This window comes from Lepisma saccharinum, chromosome 29 (assembly GCF_977018435.1).
Source record: "Lepisma saccharinum chromosome 29, izLepSacc3.1, whole genome shotgun sequence".
In the NCBI taxonomy this organism is placed as follows: Eukaryota; Metazoa; Arthropoda; class Insecta; order Zygentoma; family Lepismatidae; genus Lepisma; species Lepisma saccharinum.
In genome coordinates, this window is record NC_139257.1 from 16652290 (window position 1) to 16670058 (window position 17769).

At 40.1% G+C, this 17769-nt stretch overlaps 1 protein-coding gene across 1 annotated transcript; it reads left to right on the forward strand.

Moving 5' to 3' along the window:
* Positions 1 to 509: 509 nt before the first annotated feature.
* Positions 510 to 8218, forward strand: LOC145981277 (arylalkylamine N-acetyltransferase 1-like). The gene is made up of 2 exons (XM_083114436.1): positions 510 to 550; positions 6938 to 8218. Exon 2 carries the CDS (start codon positions 6938 to 6940, stop codon positions 7646 to 7648), a length of 711 nt encoding a protein of 236 aa, XP_082970562.1. The 5' UTR covers positions 510 to 550; the 3' UTR covers positions 7649 to 8218.
* The last annotated feature ends 9551 nt before the right edge of the window (positions 8219 to 17769 follow it).

A 17769-nucleotide genomic window follows, 5' to 3' on the forward strand; every position in this document is an offset into this window, starting at 1 on the left:
AACTTTCTTTACAACTTTTTTTTTAAACTCAAAGATTATGGTCATTCTGTAATCTGTGACATAACTTCGCAAGCAGTGTAAGCATTACAAGTACGTCTACGAATGATTTACCGATAAGCTTCCGTCTTCAAAAGCAAATTATGAGTTATTTTTTTGTTTAAAAAATACGATTCCTCCACGATAAAAATCCTCCATTTTATTTCCGGAAACCAGATTCCACTTCGTAACTTTTAATATTAAGAAAACACAATATATGTATTATTTCTGCCTCTTCTTCTTATGATATTTTTAGATATATTAAATTATCACGCTTCAAGTTTAATTGATACATTCTTTCCGGAATATAATTAACTTCCTCCCTGCAAAACCAAACAGCAGTAATTTCCTGTGCAGCAGAAATTGCGTATCGCCACTCGTGTGTCATCCAACTGGCAGTCTTTTAGCTTTTCGACCTCTGCGACATCTCTCGGCGAGATGGAAAATCATTTTGTGATCGTTTCATTCGGTGTTCATCTGTTGCAGCAAACGGCGGTAAAGGCGAAGCACAGAGGTAAGTGCATAGGGGCGTTCGTAAGGAAGGCCAAGGGGTGTTTCTTTGCCCTCCTCACTCTGGAACAAGGAAAATTTGCATAGTCTGTCTTATTTTCTTGTATTTTCTTTCATCTTTTAGATTTCGTATACCTTTATTAGTGCTTACTTATTCTCTTCTTGCTCATTTCATTTTTAATATTTATCTTCGCGGTTTATGTCAGGTGCCTCATTGATGGTGCAGAGTGCCGAGCTCCGTGGCGGAGTGGTTAGCACAGTGCGCTACGAAGCCAGAGGCCTCGGTTTCGAATCCTGTCTGAGCATGGGTGGTCTTTGTGAGTGTCCCTTCATCAATTTCATCATCACCACTTATCCACATCGTCTCGATTAGCCACAAGTAGTAGAGAAGCGACATAAAATAATAAAATCAACCAATTAACCATTCAAACATCTCCCCCCCCTCTCTCTGGGTAGATAAAATTGAGGGGGCACAACAAACGCTCATGGCAAAGCAGAGTTGAACTCCGAACTTTCAGTGACGAAGTGAGCCGAACACTTAACGTGTTCTCCCAATGACGCGACTATTACTATTGGTTTGAGTTTTTAAGTCCACTTTATGCACAGATAGGCTAATCGGGACTGGACATACAGTGTAAAGTAGGACCGGAACCACCATATGCCTCCACAGGGTATCGAACCCGGGACCCTTTGATTACAAGGCGACGACGTTACCACTACGCCACCGATGATGCCCTATTAGGAGTAGTTATATTGGTCGTATTTTCTTCAGTAAACTGAGACACACAATGGGGTTTCTGACAGATATATGCATGGAAGTATATTTTTACAAGGATGCATACATATCTCGAAATATTTATCCAATTATTGAACGGGGTTGCCCCCCCTAACCCCACATACGGCACCAATTCTTCGAGCAGCAACGTGCGAGCCTGTACAGAAACTTGTACCATCTGCATTAACCTTGTGTTCAGTTAATTTACATATCGTCATTGAATCTTTCTTCGAGTTATAACACTTTCTCGTATGAGACAAGCATCGCGATGAAACAGCTGATGGACCATGAAGAGAAGGTCAGCCCAAGTACAAGGGGTCACGTGACCACACACTATAAGACCTCTGTTTTATTAGCACGCAAGCAATCTAGTTTCGTTTCAATAATGAAAAGATACGCGTGCTATTCGCTACTGAAATATAAGCGGCTACAGCCATATTGTTTTCTAACTTCATCAGCATAATTTCCCAGCATTCCTTGCAAGACATCAGATGATTGGTGGATTTCATTCAAATTTAAAAACTCTCAATAAAGGACATATGATATACATCCTGCATTCCGTTAAAACTTCTTTTTACAAGCGATCAACAATTTTGGCAGATATTTGATAACTATAAAGAACTAAACCCAGGCTAAGTACAGTAAACGGCAAAAATAATGATAGGCAAATTGCCACCGCTATTTTCACTACTTTTTTATTCTACATCCTGTGTTGTTTTAAGGAATGAAAATATGTTGGTTCGAAGCAGACATTGTTCTCTGCTTATTGACGTCTTTATTTCAATTCATTGTCATCACATTGTGTAATTCAAACCGAATGAAAATGCTGGTGGACAATTCGCCTACTCTTTCTTTTGCCGTTGTGTGTACTATTAACATATGTTAATATGTTGGCAATGTAGCCAAGTCAGCATAATAGGTGGGTTTCATGTGACGTCTGGATGCGCACAGCCGCCATGTTTGCTGCCAATTTTATTTGTCGTTTGCAAGGAAATATACAGTATGTAGCATTAGTTACATCTGCACCAACTGCGCATTTGTTTTAAATCACGAACGTTTCTGTTAATGTCTCCCGCCCGCCCGCCCGCTGGAATTCCGTATGTTTACAAGAACTAGGCTCAATCATGGCTGCTCGATCCCACAATGCAGCAGTTTGTGACGTAGGTAAAACACATGCATAGACACTGGCTAGATGCAAAAAAGAAGTGAACAATTTGTAATTGTTTATGTACTCACAGGAAATGAAATTGCATTGTTTATTTCTATTCACATCAATCAACTCTTGCTAGCTAAGGATAACATAAAACAATGCCATTAATAATAGATGTGAAATATTGTACAAAAAATAGTATTGTAAAACTAAGCTGTAATAGTGGAGTCGGTATGGCAATCTGAATACCCACGGGAGACCCAGAGTTCGACATGTACCCGGGTGGAGGGCTCGGGGGGGGGGGGGGGTTGAGCCCTCCCTTGAAATCCTACAAATATCTAATCTTAATAGTTTACAATGGTAATTAATTTTACTTCCTTGTAAATATAATAAGTTGTAATATACTGAGAAATTCATCTTTATAACTTTTACCCCCCCACTTTTTCGCCTTTAGATGGTGGCTGCTGATAACGAATGAGCCCCCCTCTGAAACGAGCTTGAGTGCAGTGTCATTTTTAACTGTTTTTCCATGTTTTATCCGGGGTCTTTAATAATATAATAATGAATTTTCTTGTCATTTTCATTTCTGATATAACTATTGTTGATTACCGGAGGGTGACCTTAAATGGCAACAAGTACAACATGCACTTATGGCAACATGTACAAAATAAAGATAAAACACGAATGTGAGACTAAAATTAATATGAAATATTATTTATCATTATTAACGCTTAATAAAAACATTTAAAACACATCAACTATTTTATAATTTCCTTACATACCTACGTAACAACACACACACTGTCCTTGCCCACCCCTAGATTTGGAACCCAATTGATGCCTTTGTATGGGCATGTGTATGTATGTATGTATGTATGTATGTATGTATGTATGTGTGTATATTTATATACAGGGTGACTGGTAATTAGATGTATTCCCTGAAAGGGGTTAAAGTAGAGACAATTTGCAATAAATTTGACCATATAATACCCCGTCCGAAAATTAGTAGTTTTCGAGATAATCGAATTTCTATTGTTTTTTAAAAAATGACAATTTTCCACATAAAAATATGAATTGAGAAAAAACTGCTCATTCTATGGAACTTATTTCAGCATTTTCTGATAGCTAACAAACAAGTGGTTCGTTGGAAAAAAAGGTTTCTCCCAAATAACAATCAGATGTAAGTAACGGGTGGGTCTAAACTTACAAGTGATGATAAAAAAATGCACTCTTAGTTTACTTGGCAACGTATTAATAACAAAAATGGTATGACACGAAGCGTACAAATTACTTAAATTACTTCCTTGTGTCATCTGCTATCCAACAAGATACAAACGTTGCTAACATTCACATTTGTGTACAAGAAATAATACTTCATTCATCTTCATGTGAATGGAATCAATGAACAATAAAATTAAAGAACATTACACGTCTTGCTCAAAGTGGGCACCTCCGTTACGAATGCAGGCACGGAGGTTTTTACGGACATTTGGTCTCGTAACTCGTGATGTGATGGTGTCCTTGATGTGTTGACCAGCTGTTAAGATCCTCTCCCTGAGCTCTTCTTGCGAGTATACCGGTGTCTTGTCATGTGGCTCCCCGGCCGGTTCAAATCCGGGAACTTTTCTAACGGTGGAAGCGGCCCCGGCGCCAACCCAGCGTCGAATAACATGGGTACCTGGGGGAAACCCTGGGGGGTAAAGGCGGTCAAGGGCGTGATGCTGATCACATCACCCCCACTCACGACCGGATCAAGAAAGTGTGGGGCGTTACCCCCACACCCCCAAAGATCCGGTTTTTGGGCCACCTTTACCTGCTGATCTTGCTGAGCTGAGACTTGGAATTAACGCCGCCGCTGCAGAAGTGACGCCTGACTTACTGGTGAAAGTCTGGAATGAAATCGACTTTAGGTGGGATGTATGCCGCATTACAAATGGTAGCCACATGAATATTGTATGACAAACTTGATGTGTTTTGCTTTGCAATGACACCTCAACCGACTCTGTAAGTTATCTGAATAAATTTCTATATACTTTCAAAGTTGTAAAGTCCTTTTTGAATCACCCTGTGCATGTAAAGACATTTCGGATCTGGCCCTTCCCTAAAGAAAAAATCCTGGGTACGGTCCTGTGCCCATGCATGTTTGTGGTTGTCCTTTCGTACATTTCATCTGATAACGATTCATTGTCATCTTCGCGATTAGCCAAAAGGGAAAGATAATCGAGATAATATAAACTAAATCTCTTCTCCAGCCCTACTCTCGTCTCTTATCTTCTCTTATCTTGTCCTCTTCTCACTCTATTCTTGCTTCTTCACTTCTCCATTCTCCTTGACACTTTGGTCTTCTTCTCCTCTTCTCTTCTCTTCTCATCTTTCTTTTTCTTCTGATGCCCTTGATGATTGCAACGTAACAGTATATTACATAATAGGTCTACTTTATTTTGTAATGCAAGACGTCTTTAAGACTGCAAAGAAACTATCTAACTCTCTAGCCTTCTTAAACCCGAAGGTTTATGGCTGCAGCAGCACAAGCCTTCCATCTGTCCCTATCCTGGGCAAGATTAATCCAATCTTTTCTATCCTTACCGATTTCCTTTAGGTCCACCTCAACGTTATTCCACCATCTTCGTCTTGGCCTTCCTACAGATCTCTTACCATCAGGTTTCCCAACAAGAATCCTGTAAACTTTTGTTTCCTCTCTCATTCGTACCACATGGCCTGTCCACCTAAGTTTTTTTGATTTAATTATTCTAATATTTGTGGGTGGTAATAACAATACCATTTTGAAGTTTTGTGTTTGTGTGTGTGTGTGGGGGGGGGGGGGAGACATTTCGAAGAGAGCGACAGTCCTCTCAAGTATGTCACTTTCCGTATTTGTGTTTGCAAACTGATAAAATAGATATTGCCTTTCATCAAGGTAACAATATACAGGTGTCATTATTCAGAATATTCAATTAATACGAATAGATGGCTTTTTCTGATCCCTTTTTTAAAGAACATTGGGTAATACTATAATATTAATTGCTTATGCAATCGATTTACAAGATTATGCGTCAACATACATTGAATAATCCTGGGAAAACTTCAATTGTGGAAAAAAAGTACTCTAGATCAAGATTTTCGCTTAAATTTCTAGGGTTTCCAACCTACGTCACACGAAAATTGCTGAACACGAAAGCCGTGGGACGGATCCACCTCTACGAATTCCACCTTAGATTTGGCAATTATCTGTGTTGCTGCAGAGTGAAGGACAATTTAACCCAGTTTCCCAGGGACAGCCAATTCACAGACTATTGTCCCAATTGATTCAATCGAGGGCAATTGCTGCAAATTTCGTCCTTCGTTCACTCTTCCCCTTCCCAATGTCAAGCGCCAGTATTCCATTCTTCTGTGATGTCACATGATGCACTGTGAATCGGTCTCAGCACAAAACGAATGCCTCCGTCAATGAGATATTTTATTATAATTTGATTTCGTTGCTAAATATCATAAATCACGCCTGGATCATGTCAAAACGTGGTCAGTATGGAGTCTTAAAGGCTCTCTTTTATATATAGGGACTGTGGATTTAGACTTTTAAGGCAGTCGCACACGGTACTTAACTTAGTGATGAATATTGAAGATCCATATCTGCTTGAAACTTTCATTTGAATTTTTACATCCTCTGTTCAGAAAGGCAGCAGGTCATGATTGATTGATTGATGGATATGATATATTTTACTTCGCGTTTCATGGGCCTCCCACATGGCGCAGTCTGCAGCCTCGTTAGTCTGCGAAATGCAGTCCAGGGTGTTCTATGTGTAAGTGAGATTGTCATTTGGGTGTCTTGATAAGGGGTCACCACTTACACCCCGCAGCAGATCATGAAGATAAACAAATGTTTCTTTTCTGTTTGACGCTTTGTTTGGACCACTCAAAAAAGAAATTTTTGTTCTAAATATATGCAACCACGCAGCACTGATTCACAATTACCACCAATGACCTCGAAATTACGATAAATATTCACTAGGTACACGTCAAAAAGCGACATAGTATAGCAGTGACTTGCCCAGGATTTTAGAAAGAGGGGTTACGTATACTGTTTTTAGTAGTCAGTCCTCATTTGACCACATTTTCCTGATTTTGACGTTTTTTAAAGAAATACTGAGCCCAACCTCCTTCTCACTTGGGCACGCCACTGTAGTACAGTAATTTTTGTTTTCACACATCAAACTCTATTGCTTAACAGAGTCTAATAGCTCGAAGTGCTTTAATTTCGTCCAGATTTAAAAAAAAAAGTTTTGGTCCTGTCAGGAAGTTGAAAATGAGAGTGAGATTTATCTTCGTTACCACCCCTACATACTTCAAAGTCATACTCAATATTTTTGTAACAATTGAAGCACTAATCACAGAATACCTGACCTCCTTTGTGAATGTGATAATGCACAATAGCAGACTAATGTTTGTAATTTCTCTTTCATTTCCAGATGGACCTGGACAAATTGAGTTCAATTGTGGAAGGAAAGGTGTGGCGAGAAGACGAGAACTTCAGGATTGAAACTATAGGGGCGGACCTCCTGCAGGAAGTTCTGCAGTTGCTGAAGGACAACTTCTACAGCGACGAAACATTAGCGAAGAGTCAAAGAACACCTGAAAATGCCAAAACGATGGCGGAGGACTTTGAAACCATGACAACAGCAATCCTCAAAGGTTTTCCTGGTCTTGGCGTCTTTGAGAAATCGAGCAACAAGCTGGTTGCAGCGAACATCATCACGATCTTCAACCGTTCAGGCCCCACGCAGGACAGTAACGCTCTGCTGGACATGTTGAAGCATGAAGAAATGAAGAGGACCGTACGCTTCTTGATCTATCTGGACGAGAAGTCCGACCTTTTCAACCGTTACGGCGTGGACACCATCCTGGAGTACTACATAGTGTCAGTGGACAGAAACTTCAGGAAGAAAGGACTTGCTTGTCAAGTCATGCAGTGCGGTCTGGATTTCGCAAAGGCTCTTGGGATTCGGCTAGTGTACGGCTGCTACTCCTCCCTGTACACAAGAAGAGCAGCGCAGAAGATAGGAAAAGAGGTGGTCACTGAAATAGACCTGAACACTTACAAGGTAGATGGGGAAGTTGTTTTCAAGAACACGGAACCCCATAATGTTACCTCCATCATGGCCATTTTGCTGCCACAGTGATGTTCATCTTGCTTCTTTCCTTTTAAATTCTTTCATGTAAAGTGATATGCATAGATACTGCGGCGGCGCCAAAATTAGCTATCTAGGGGCGCTGAGGGGGTGCGGAATAAAATTTAGGGGGGGTGCGATGTTGAAAATAAAGGAAACATTAAACATGCATGCATACTTTAGCGGGTTTAGCCACTACATCAAATACCAATCAACGTTTAGTAGGCTTCTATGAAAATATCTAATGACTTAATTCATTTTTGCTTGCTTGCATTGACCCAAGCACCCTTTAGTATATAATAATAGTGGTATCTCTTCAATACTCATATGCCCATGTGGTTTTCATAAGTCATAACGTAAATAAACACTGCAACACAGAAAATAACTTATTTGGTGATGACAAAACACGTTTGGTAACTGTAAACAAAAGAGTAGTAACCTTTAATAAAATTGTTAATTTTGAGCAAATTCTTTGTTAACTACAGTATAAGCACATTACTAAAGAGCATTTAATACTGGTAGAATAAATCATTTGTTTGTTGCCTGTTTAGACAAATGTTTTAGTCCTAGAAACTATTTTTGTTTATTTCAGACTTTTCTTCTGTGAATAGTTAAAATCTATTTTAGGCTAAAAATCGGTTTTGAGAAAGGGGTGCGGTAGAAATTAAGCAACCCCCTGGGGCCACCCCTGCATAGATAACACCATAAAAATTGTTCATCTCTTCATTTCATCACTTGTACTGCTGCTTCTGAAGATTATGATGAAGCTACCCACAATGTTGTTGCGGATTTATTTTCGAAATGTAGATCCTCCCTTACATTGCCTAGAGCGAAGTTACTTTGTATTATATTTGCATTCGACTGTATCTAACGTCTCACTTAGCGAGCACAAAATAGTCTTTCAAATTATACCATTCTTTCAATAAATTTAGCAATTACTCGTGCTGACAGATTACCTTACCACCTTACTGGCAAGCTGAACGTTTCGTACTGAACAATATAGTAATTCCACAGATTAATAATTCTCCTACAGCTCGGAATTGCTGCTACAATTATTTTTCGTCGTCTTCTTCTTCTAAGAGAACAAAACCCAACTAGACTAACCACCGATTGTGTTTAAGTTGCGTCCGATAAGTTGAACAGCACAAAGCTACCAGCCAATGGCAAGGCTTAAAACAGTTGTAGTAGCAATCACTACCTTCCCTTACATAGGTCAGCGCTCGAAGTGAAGGGGGGGGGGATATAGGCCCAACTGTCTCATTGTAACCATATTAAACCATAGGAGCATTCGTCAAGCTACCCAAGATTCGACCATATATTTACGTCCGCAGCTAACACTTTCCACATCAAGCGCTGATATAGGTCTAATACGTACTTGTACATTACAACCTGCAATATACCCGTGTACGTGCTGTTGTTCTTGTCTGGAGAGCACAAGACATGATAACGAATTACTTGCAAACAGTTAGTAGTACGTATTAAACAAATATTAAAATATGTTTAATGTATTTTCTCATTATATATTCTCGGTCATACTCATACATGCCACTTACAAGTGAATATAACTTCTTGTAAAAAGAAGCAAAATGTGGAACATCAAACTTATCTTTAATACCAAAGTTCCTCATAGGTGTCGATGGTTTTTTACACTATTAACAATTGTAATATAGTTTTACAAAGTACAGGTTACAGAAATAGTAACAATTTCTCCTGAATTTCGTGTAGTTTGTTGGAGTATGAGTAATATATCATGAAGACACAAAATTTCATACTGATGAAGTTAGATTCATAAAATCATTATTTCACTTAAAATTACCTAAAAATAAAACATAACATATATGTACACTCGAAATCGAATGAACCGCCCCCCCTTACGGTTATGCAACCCGGAATTTTATATCATCTAGTTTCGGCAGGAATAGCAGCTCGCGAGAAGCGTAGTGTTTCCAACTCTTGAATCTAGCCACAGATTCACGCGACCGGGTGGAGATCTTGCTTTCCTCTTGATTTGATTTTAACGGACAAGAAGTTTATTTTGAGAATGTATCTGGTAATAATAACAAGTGTTATTAACATTTATGCTTGAGTTTTTTATTATTCTTTTACCACTTCCGAACGAATATGTGAAGATTTTTTTTTTTTTTCATTTTGCAATAACGCTTTCGGCATTTTTCCTTCAGAGTTATTCTTCTTGTTTTTAAATTTTTGGCGACATCTGATGTGGAAAAAGTTCCACGAAGTTTGTTTTAAGTGTAAATGCATCTGGACATACAGTGTAGAGTGGGATTCGAACAACATATTCCGTCGCGAATCGAACCAGCCATGTTTTCTTTCCACGTTTATTAAAATTTGCTTCCTTCAGCCTACTTCCGATTGTCGTATATTTTAATTCGTATTCCCGTTTTTTTTTCATTTGCATTGTTCGAGCCATGATAACTTTCTCTCTTAATCTGGTTATTCGAATACTTTTATACTTAATTTTTTTTCCTTTTCTCGATTTTCCCTTCGCACTCATGACAGATTTCGGTATCGCGCTTTTCCATATTTTCAGTAATTTAATTCTTTGACTATTTTTAATTTGCCCTTAGTCCGAATCAAGAAAATATGTTAGGAAATGTTTCCCGTGTAAATCTTATTGTATGGTGGTGTAAAATTGATGCCAGCTTTTTCTTGCGATAAGGGTTTTGAAAGTGCAAGGGCCTCATTTATTAACCATGGTGGGAAAGGGGGGGGGGGGGCGGAGGAGTGCCAGAACCTTCCAGTCGGAGTATGCCTGAAACGAAAAGTATAGATCGACCACAACGAAAAAAATCCTTGGGACGAAAAGTACCCGCGCAGATGTCCCTTCTTCCCTTCAGCTCGGGCCATAAGGAAGCATGGTCCACTCTCCCCCGCCCCTCCTCGAGGGAGTACGGTGCACAGGAGTCCAGGGTCTGCGCAGGTTGTTTTGCTTGTGGTTCCACTCTTCCATCAGCAGGTGGGCTGCTGAGAAGGCTAGGCTATCTGCGAGTGAGGGGGAGGGGGTGACGAGCAACACTGTCACAGCGAGTCGCTGTAAATGATTTCATCGTCTGTGCTGGGTGAAACCGGTTCTTGGTGCTCCTACACTTTTCCGATACATTTCTGCCAGCCTTTCTAGGGAAGCGAGGTCATATGTTCCAGATTCGAACTCTGGTCAGGCATGAATGTATCACTGAGTTTGTCCCGTCACAATTTTATAAATTGATAATTCATCCGTATTATCGCGATTAACTCAAGAGGCAGAAGAGTGATGTAAAATAACCGAAATAGAAATTGATGCATTTGTGCCTGGTGCTAGTGTAACGACGAAGTTAACTCTTTATAAATGATGAAATAGGTAGCCCTTGCGCTCAAATACACTTATACCTTGGCACAAAAAAAAAATTCAACTTATCGTTGATCTCTTACTACATTTGGAATACAGCCAAGAGCGATGTAAAGCAATGGAATTACATTGTGAATGTTTCACATCCTATAGTCTTTCTTTTTCTCGTAGCGGGGGCGGGGGTTCATTCATTACAAATATCTAGGAAAGGATTTAGCAGCAATCCGTGATATACTTAAATATCATAACATGCTGCGTAGCCAGGGTTCTTGGTCCTAGCCTCTGATAATGAGTTTTTCTTTTTCGTTGTTTCTTCAATCTTCATCAATTTCCCTGAAGCATCATTCATCCTCTGTCGCCATTGGCTGGCTATATGTAAAAGTTGACATAAAATTAGTAAATTTTGAAAAGAAAACACAAGGATATGCTTTTCTCATAGCTCGCCAAACATGCACATTTCTGTATTTTATGCTTTCAGCGCTATCATTATTCTTGGCAGGCAATGGAATTGAAGCAACTCTCACAACTAACGTAAACTACATGTCACTCAGGCATGACAATTCTCGCGGACAAAGAGGATTTTTTTGTCACATGGTAGCGCAATAACTATCTTCTGGCCTCCTACATTTAAATCCGTACTTTTTATTCCAGTTGAGTGATTGACTCACAATTTTGCCATTGAAGGTTTGGGTTGTATTTGGGTTATACGTATTGTGTTTTTGGTGCGCTATGAAAAAGCAATCCCAAAGGTTCGCACTGAACAGAAAATTGTGTGCTTTTCCTCTCTCTCTCTCTCTCTCTCTCTCTCTTCCAACTTCGTCCCTCTCTCTCACCCCACGTCCCCACTATTTAGGTAAACTGTTGTTAGAAACATATTTTCCGAAAAATATCCACATTGAAAATAATATTCCCCAATTGTTTTGATAGGGCATTTCTATTGCTCCGAACGAATTATCTCCGTAAGAGGACTAGGGCCTCCCCTATGGCGCAATCGTAGAGTCGTCATCTTTAATCAAGGGGTCCCGGGTTCGATACCCGGTGGAGGAACATAGTGGTTCGGAACCCACTATAAACTGTAGGTCCAGCCCCAATTAGCCTTTCTGTGCACAAAGTGGACTTAAAAAACAACAATTCAATTCAATTCAATTGCATCATCTTATCAATATTTTTAAATCTGCATGCACCTGCTTAATTTAATAGATTATACATTTATATTCATTGCGGGCAGAAATGTGCGAGATAACAATGCATTTTTTTCAGGGAATGCATGAGTCAATAATAATGTATATTTTACGGTATATACTCTTTTATATTGCATTGATTCAATAGTATCCTTATTTCCTAAAGCAAGCGTGAGTTTCTTTGCACACACCACGCAGGCCCTGCTTGACGTAAATCTCAGATGCAGTAACTTCACGGTTGCCTTTTGCCACCACGCTTTGGCTTTAATTCGAGCCCCGGTGGGTGCTTCGTTCGAGATCCTGCAGCAGTTTTACTCGTATCTATGCCTTGAGCATGCCACTTGCAACGGAACCAATAAAATGAAACTTTCTGCACCGGAATGGGCGTGAAACTCTACATGCACCAATGATAAGGTGTTTTCAAGAAGCATCTGCCACGTGCAGCGTGTTCCTTCGGTCCGAATGTTCCTTTACGATATAATTTCATCATGTCTTACACTTCGGAATTTCCAAGAGAGAAGATAGTCCGTATGTTCTTGTGCGGCGGATCTGCACTACTGATACGACCCTTGGTGTGGACGATTCATGCGTCAGGCGTTGGATTCGGTGTTACGAGGAAGAAGGGGACCAAGGAATGAAGTCAAGACCCAACAAAGGCCGGCCGAGGAAGACAACCAGGGAAGAAGATGCAGGCATCATTGAGATGAGCGAAGGCAATCCCTTCATGGCTACAACGAAGATTCGCCAAGAGTTTAAACTGGAGTGCCATGCTGCAACAGTTCGGCACCGTCGAGCGGAAAAGAAAGAAGCAATGATGCATTTCCATCACGAAGCATGGATCAGTTTTGCTTTACAATATTTACCAGCTCCTCAAGAATTTTGGCATAACGTAATTTTGAGCGACGAGAAAGTATTTTCGTCTGACGAAAATGGTCAGGTTTATGTTTGGAGGCACGACAACACTCGCTACGGCCCCGAGAACATTTCTACCCATGCTAGGAGTGGCAGGATATACGTGGCGGTGTGGGGATGGATCAGTTCGTCTGGAGTAGGTGGATTGTTTGAAGTGTCCTCGAGAATGAATTCGCAGGAATACGTCACAGTGCTGGAAAACCACATGCTTCCCAGCGTGCGAGAGACACACCTTGAAGATGAGATTTCGCACGTGACTTTCGATCAAGACAACAGCAGCGTCCATACATCGAAAGCGAACACCACCTGGTTTAATCAGCACCCAGGAATTTCAAGAGTAGATTGGCCAGCGAAGTCTCCCAATCGAAAACATTTGGGCGTTGATGGTGAGAGTGGGAACCTAGACAGCTGAGAACAATGAAAGCTCTACTGGCTCACGTGTTTGATGTTTGGGAGAGTTTAAGGAGAAGACCAAACATCTGCTCGTGGAATCCTTGCCTCGTCGACTAGATGTAGTGCTTGAATCCAACGAGGGTGGACACAGTATTGAAACCCCGCACGGTTTAACCGATGTTCTTTGCTACATCCCAGAACAAAACTAATTACACACATCTCAATATGCAACTTATGTTTCCAATTCTTTCTTATTGATACCTTGGTGCTTATGGTTACTTTTTCACAAACCTGCACAATGGTTCTTTAATTTCCCGTCGCTCTTTCAGCCGGCGCGGGAACCACCTTTATGGCAGTGATCCTCTGTTGCCGCGTTTGCCTACGAAGGAACTCGTGGCCAAACAACGAATTAGGTCTACCGCTTGGGCAAGAAGCGGCAATTTTACAAAGCCCTTCTCCCCGAAGCAGCCAGCAGGGAAACAGGATTTTGTCGAAATAACTCTTCTGCTCTGTGAATGAACACAGGTTCTAACAGCGTTTCGACTTAATTGGACATTATCCATTGTTTTTCTTTTTGATTGACTATATATTCTATCTATATATTTGGAGACATATCAAGAGATCACCTCTTCTCTCATCTTCAGGCGAACAATTTTTGCTATGTCTGTAGTGTGATTGGAACTATGACAGTCCGTGATTTTTTCCAAATCCGGTCCGCTAAGCAACCAGTCTTAGATGCCCATTCGAAATCGACAGCTATAGAGCAAAATATGTTTGAAGTGAAGAGTCTTATTGAATGAAACATAGCTCGACTTACCCTCACATTTGAATTTTTTTAGATAACTTGCGTGCACTTCGTATAGAAGGCACCACGAGACTGAAAATGCACACTATTTGGCATGGCAAATAGACCTTATTCCAGCTTCGCTGAAAGTTCGATGTAGTTGTCAGTCATTAAGTTCAACGCTCTCTGCGCGTGTGTTGTGATGGGTTACCGTGTTCCAATTTTGTTTTAATTCCATTTCATGCTCAAAAAGGCTACCCGAAGTGGGACCTACAGTTGAAAGTTGGATCCGAACCACTAGGCAGTTGTGTCTCCACCAGGAATCGAACCTGGGACTCCGTGATTATAGGGGGTTAACGCGTTCATAGCTTTACAGTTTCGTGAATTCAAGGAAGCCAAGGTGAGAAAAAAATGTGAAGACATATCTTCTACACGGAGCTAACTGTGTGTATGTATGTAAAACTTTCTAGCACATCCATTTTCCTACCTTCATTTTATCATCATTACGTTGAATTTTGCACCAGTGATTTTTCACTACGTTCTAGGTCACGTCACTTTGAGTCGTAAAGTATTGTCTGTAATTCAGTTTTAGTATAGTTTGTAGCCTCTCATCCAAGAATTTTTAAGGTGGGAGAAGGAAGGGGGGGGGGGGCTCAACTTCTGGAAAAAATAGTGCGAGTTCAATTGAGAATACGAAAATAGAGCGGAATGATTATATTGCTACAATATCTTCAGAAAAGTAAAGCGTAAAATTGAATTCAGCCTCTGAGTGAGTCCATGATATTGTTTATGTTTGAAGGTAATATATTAAACATGACTATCAGCATAACCGAACGCATATAATGAGATTATTTATTAGTGTTACCAGGCTAAAGGTGTGGAGTGCGGCCTGTTGCCTCGTTCATTACGGAATTCCACATGTAAAAATTGATCAGCTCTTATAGCTAGTAACCATTATAGGCTTAGACCAAATTCTGGCGTTTATATTTAAATTCACTTCCTCAACAAATCCTTTCTCGATTGACTAGATTTTAAGCGGAGCGTCATTCAGTTGTTTGTGAGTGTTCTTTTTGCAGAAGCAACAGCAGCTCGCTCGCACCCACAGTGCCCCGCCCACTCGACGAGACACGAGGTCTGTGCAGTGCAGAACAATGACAGTGTTGCCTCTCTATTCGATCATTGTATTCTCTTTTGCCTGCCACTACACACACATTTCAGACAATTCTTCCCATACAACAAATGGAAAAGCAATCAGGCTACTGTTAAATGGCTCTTTTCTAGATTTTGTATTAACACTTTCCACGGCCAAGATATGTTAACTTGGTTCTGTTTCGTATTCCCACAATTTAGCTTCGTGCAGTAGGGCTTTATATTGCAAGCTAAAAAAAACAACGTAGGCAGGTATTTTAACATTTTAATTTTCATCCGTTTCATGATTGTGTGAAAGAATATGGTGGAAAAATACACTACTTGAGACAATATCACTAATAATAATTGGCCGCCGCTGTGCCCGAGCGTGGTAAGCCGTCGGCTTTTGATCTCGCTGCCGAAATTCCCGGGTTCGAGTCCCGGCCTGGGTATGATTGTTTATGAGTGTTCCTTCATGAATTTTATCATACACTAATTCTCATCGTTGCGACTAGCCAAAAGTAAAGTAAAAAAGAGAAAGATATTAGTAATAATAAAAATATGAATCTAGCTCCCCATGGTTTCTTTATGACTGTCCTTTTATCAATTTCATCGAGTCATCATTCATCCTCATTGTTGCGATTAGCCAATAAATGGTAGAGAAGCTGCGAAAAATAAGATGTAAAATAATAACAGAATTTTCTCCACAGAAGGAAAAATAAATGCTCCAGAAAACATGAAATACAGGAAATGAGTGTCCTGTAATGTGAGTCTGTAAATCAAATGTAACTCACGAATGAAGAAGTTTACGTGAAGGTTTCGTCTTCTACGAAGCAATACAGGCTTGGATGGCGCAGTGGTAGCGTCGTCGCCTTGTAATCAAGGGGTCCCGGTGGAGGCACAAAGTGGTTCGGATCCCCCTTTAAACTGTAGGTCCAGTCCCGATTAGTCATACTGTGCATTGTGGACTTAAAACACCAAATCAACAACCAACCAACCAATACGGGGTTGGAAACACTACGGTTATAGGTTTGGAAACACTGCTCCTCTCGGGAACTACTCTACCAGGCGAAACTAGATGATATAAAGTTCCAGGTTGCATAACCGTAAGGGGGGGCGTTTCATTCGATTCCCTGTGTACATGTATTGATAAAGATAAGATATTCATGATCATGCACCTTCTTGTCCGCATTTTATGAGTTTTCTATGTTGATTGATTAATTGATTTACTTTATTTTACTTCTCTTCTTGTGCCACTTTTGGATAATTTGCGAAGATGGGGATGAGCTATGATATGATGAAATTGATGAATGGACACTCATAAACATTCATGCCCAGGCCAGGATTCGAACCCGGAACCTCTGGTGTTGTAGCGCGATTTTTCTATGTGAATTTGCGTCTATTATGTTGGTTGAAACATAGAAAATTGATTTTAGGCTACAGAAAAATACGTATAACTTCACACCAATTTCGTCAAATTTGTTTTCTTATCCAACTTGATTCCACTTATTGATTGTTGTTAATGTTCACTTTCACCTTTTGTCATCTCGAATTTCATTTTGAGGAAGACAGTGAACGAACATGATGCTGTACAATTTGAGACCACGTGTCCTTGGACAACCTATGGGCAATTCTGTGAAGCAGGGACGGGTGGGCCAGGGTGGGCAAGCGCCCACCCAAAAATGTATCTGCCCACCCTATTGCCTACCTGAAAAAATCAAGACGTAAGTGTTTAGGAAAATATGAATGCTTTAATAAGAAAAGTATATTCTTGTCTTGAATCCGTGCACATTTTTCTTGTGAATATTGTCGAAACTTCCTAGGTAGAAAGTGTCACAAATTATCCTATAAGAAGTTTCGCTCATTCGCTGCTTTTGGATTGACATTAGTTTACTAAGAAAATGAAAATCGTTAGAAAATATGTTGATGAATAATACCTGTAAAATTTCTCTCTTATTTAAAACTTGAAACATGATCCAGTTAATTTAAAATTTGTGGCTAGAAGTAGTGTAATATCTGGCTATAGCCAAAGGGCACGTTTTCCGAGGTGGGGAGTACACAGAATGGAACAATTATCTTAAAACAACCAAACACGCAAATTGAAACACGTTACTTCCATTATGGTATGAAAAAGAACTTCGATCCATGACAAGGCTGTCTTATCCTAGCGTTTGGGTAATGGATGTTTAATTTCGATAGTATGATAATAATCAGAGGGTGCCAACTTCATATAAACGTTTTGGGGACAGAGGATAGATTGACAGCAATATTTTGTTTTACATATAATGTACATACGTCTTAAGGAATTTAGAGGGCAGAAAGTGCCTTGCTCCTCTAAAGTCGGCGCCCATGGCGATGAAACTTTTTCCAAGAATTTTAAAGCGCTATG

Excerpts from the sequence above, each read along its gene's own strand:
- LOC145981277 (XM_083114436.1), top strand. The coding sequence starts at position 6,938 with ATGGACCTGGACAAATTGAGTTCAATTGTGGAAGGAAAGGTGTGGCGA.